Source organism: Sorex fumeus, unplaced genomic scaffold (assembly GCF_029834395.1).
Source record: "Sorex fumeus unplaced genomic scaffold, SorFum_2.1 ptg000047l, whole genome shotgun sequence".
In the NCBI taxonomy this organism is placed as follows: domain Eukaryota; kingdom Metazoa; phylum Chordata; class Mammalia; order Eulipotyphla; family Soricidae; genus Sorex; species Sorex fumeus.
The window spans coordinates 18,732,308-18,734,380 of record NW_026606104.1 but is presented as its reverse complement, the minus strand read 5'-3'; the positions used below and the strand labels follow the sequence as shown (position 1 = coordinate 18,734,380).

The 2,073-nt window shown below is 34.8% G+C and overlaps 1 protein-coding gene across 1 annotated transcript; it reads left to right on the top strand.

The window, feature by feature from the left end:
• The first annotated feature begins 221 nt into the window (after positions 1-221).
• On the top strand, positions 222-809 carry LOC130031515 (succinate--CoA ligase [ADP/GDP-forming] subunit alpha, mitochondrial-like). Its single transcript, XM_056122864.1, has one exon. It carries the CDS (start codon positions 222-224, stop codon positions 807-809), a length of 588 nt encoding a protein of 195 aa, XP_055978839.1.
• Positions 810-2,073: the final 1,264 nt, after the last annotated feature.

Here is a 2,073-nt window from a genome sequence, read left to right as displayed (position 1 = left end):
GCAGCCACTTTGTATGGAGTTTATTAATTTTCATCACTTGATCACTTGACATCCCATTACTCATAGATTTGCTCTAGTGGGTGCCAGTAAAATCTCTATTCGTCACTGTCGTGTGCTAGTGTAGCCCAATGGTATCTGCTCGTTCTAGGAGTACAAAGAGCCTCAAACGGATCATTCAGGGTCTTAATGAAGAAGTCTGACCATCTCATAGGTGGGCAGCCATGCGGTCAAGCACAAAACTGCTGTGCCAGGGAAAGACCAGGCTGATTGAACCCAACTGCCCTGGAGTCATCAATCCTGCAGAATGCAAAATTGGTATCATGCCTGTTCATATTCACAAGGAAGGAAGAATTGGTATTGTGTCTAGATCTGACACTCTGACTTACGAAGCTTTTCACCAAACAGGACCGGGGCAGATTCTGTGTGAAGGCATCGGAGGGGAGTCATTTAATGGAACAGATTTTATTGATTGCTTTGAAATCTTTTTGAATGACCCAGCCACAGAAGGTATCATATTGATTGGTGAAATTGATGGTAATGCCGAAGAAAATGCTACAGAATTTCTGAAGAAGCATAATTCAGGTCCCAAAACCAAGCCTATTGTTTCTTTCATTGCTGGTTTGATGGTTCCTCCTGGCCAGACGATGGGCTATGCAGGGCCTATTATTGCTGGAGAAAAAGGAGGAGCCAAGGAGAAGATCTCTGCCCTCCAGAGTGCCAACGTCATTGTCAGCATGTCTCCGGCACAGCTGGGGACCATCATCTACAAGGAATTTGAGAAGCAGAAACTATTAATTTTAAATATATAAAAAATAAGCTTATAGAAGTAGAAGTGTAAACCTTAGGTGAGGTGAATTTGCAATGTTTAGTGGAAGAAAGAATAGATGAGCATCAATTATTGTCTTGGGACCAATTGTAGCAATGGGGACTATAGACATTTTCCCTTTAATATCTTTGCCCTAACCTCCAAAACAACAAGGCAAAGAAAATCCAAGACAAACATATCCACATAATAATAATTATAATTTTACAATTATTCAAATATAAAATATGGAGAAAAACAATTACTATGATTCCTTTTTCTGAATAATTGTCATTATTTAATTTTCTGAAGAAACAGTATTGATAAATTTCTGAAAAGATTTTTGATGCTTACTCTGTTTTAGTTTCACTGCAGAAACATTACAATATATTTTCGGTGCTTAAAGCATTCCTAGGAAGTAAATAATATCTCTTTTTTGGGTAATAAAGACAAAAGAGGCATATAGAAGGTAAGGTTTTACTTTATAAGAGGAATCAGAAAACAACAATGGCGAAGCTCTATGAGCCATGGAATTCATCTTCTTAAACACTGTGCTAAATTGCTCTTCAAAATCTATTGCAAAACCTGTGACTTAAAAAAAATAAACTGAAAGTCACAGCTTTCAGGTAATTTTTCTTTAATTGTCTCTTCTCTTTTAAAGTGGCAAGTCTTAGACTATGAATACTGATTTTAAAGAGTCATAAAGGGAAAGTTTTATTTTTGTTACCTTATCAACAGTGTTTCTGGTAATCACTGATAATACAGATTCAGGTTTTTGGCTACTGTAGAGCTTATATTAATGATTAAAGGGAATTTAATAAACATAAAATGAGATGCATATATTATTTGTGAAAAAATAAAATACACTGCTTCTCAAGTAAAGTATCCAAAATGCAGTATTGAAAATAAGAATTTTAATTTATTTTTAATGAGTTTTAGGCTTAGAACTTGGGAAATGTTTCAGTGAACCGTGGTAGAGTTACATTTGTAATAAGAGAACTGTCACCCTTGTAGTCAGGCAACTTATTTAAAGGACATCAATAACTGGCCAAAATTTTATTATAAAGTGTTTTTATGACTGTTGAACCCCATTGATTAAAATACAGATTTACACCAACTTTTCATTTCCATCTCCATATTCTAGGTAGAGAATATTGATATTTTATTTCATTCATATTTATGGGACTGTTTGTAATTATCAGAAGTATCCAGTTAATTTTTATTATTCATCCTGTCTACAAACAAATACCTGCATTTAAAATATCCTTTCA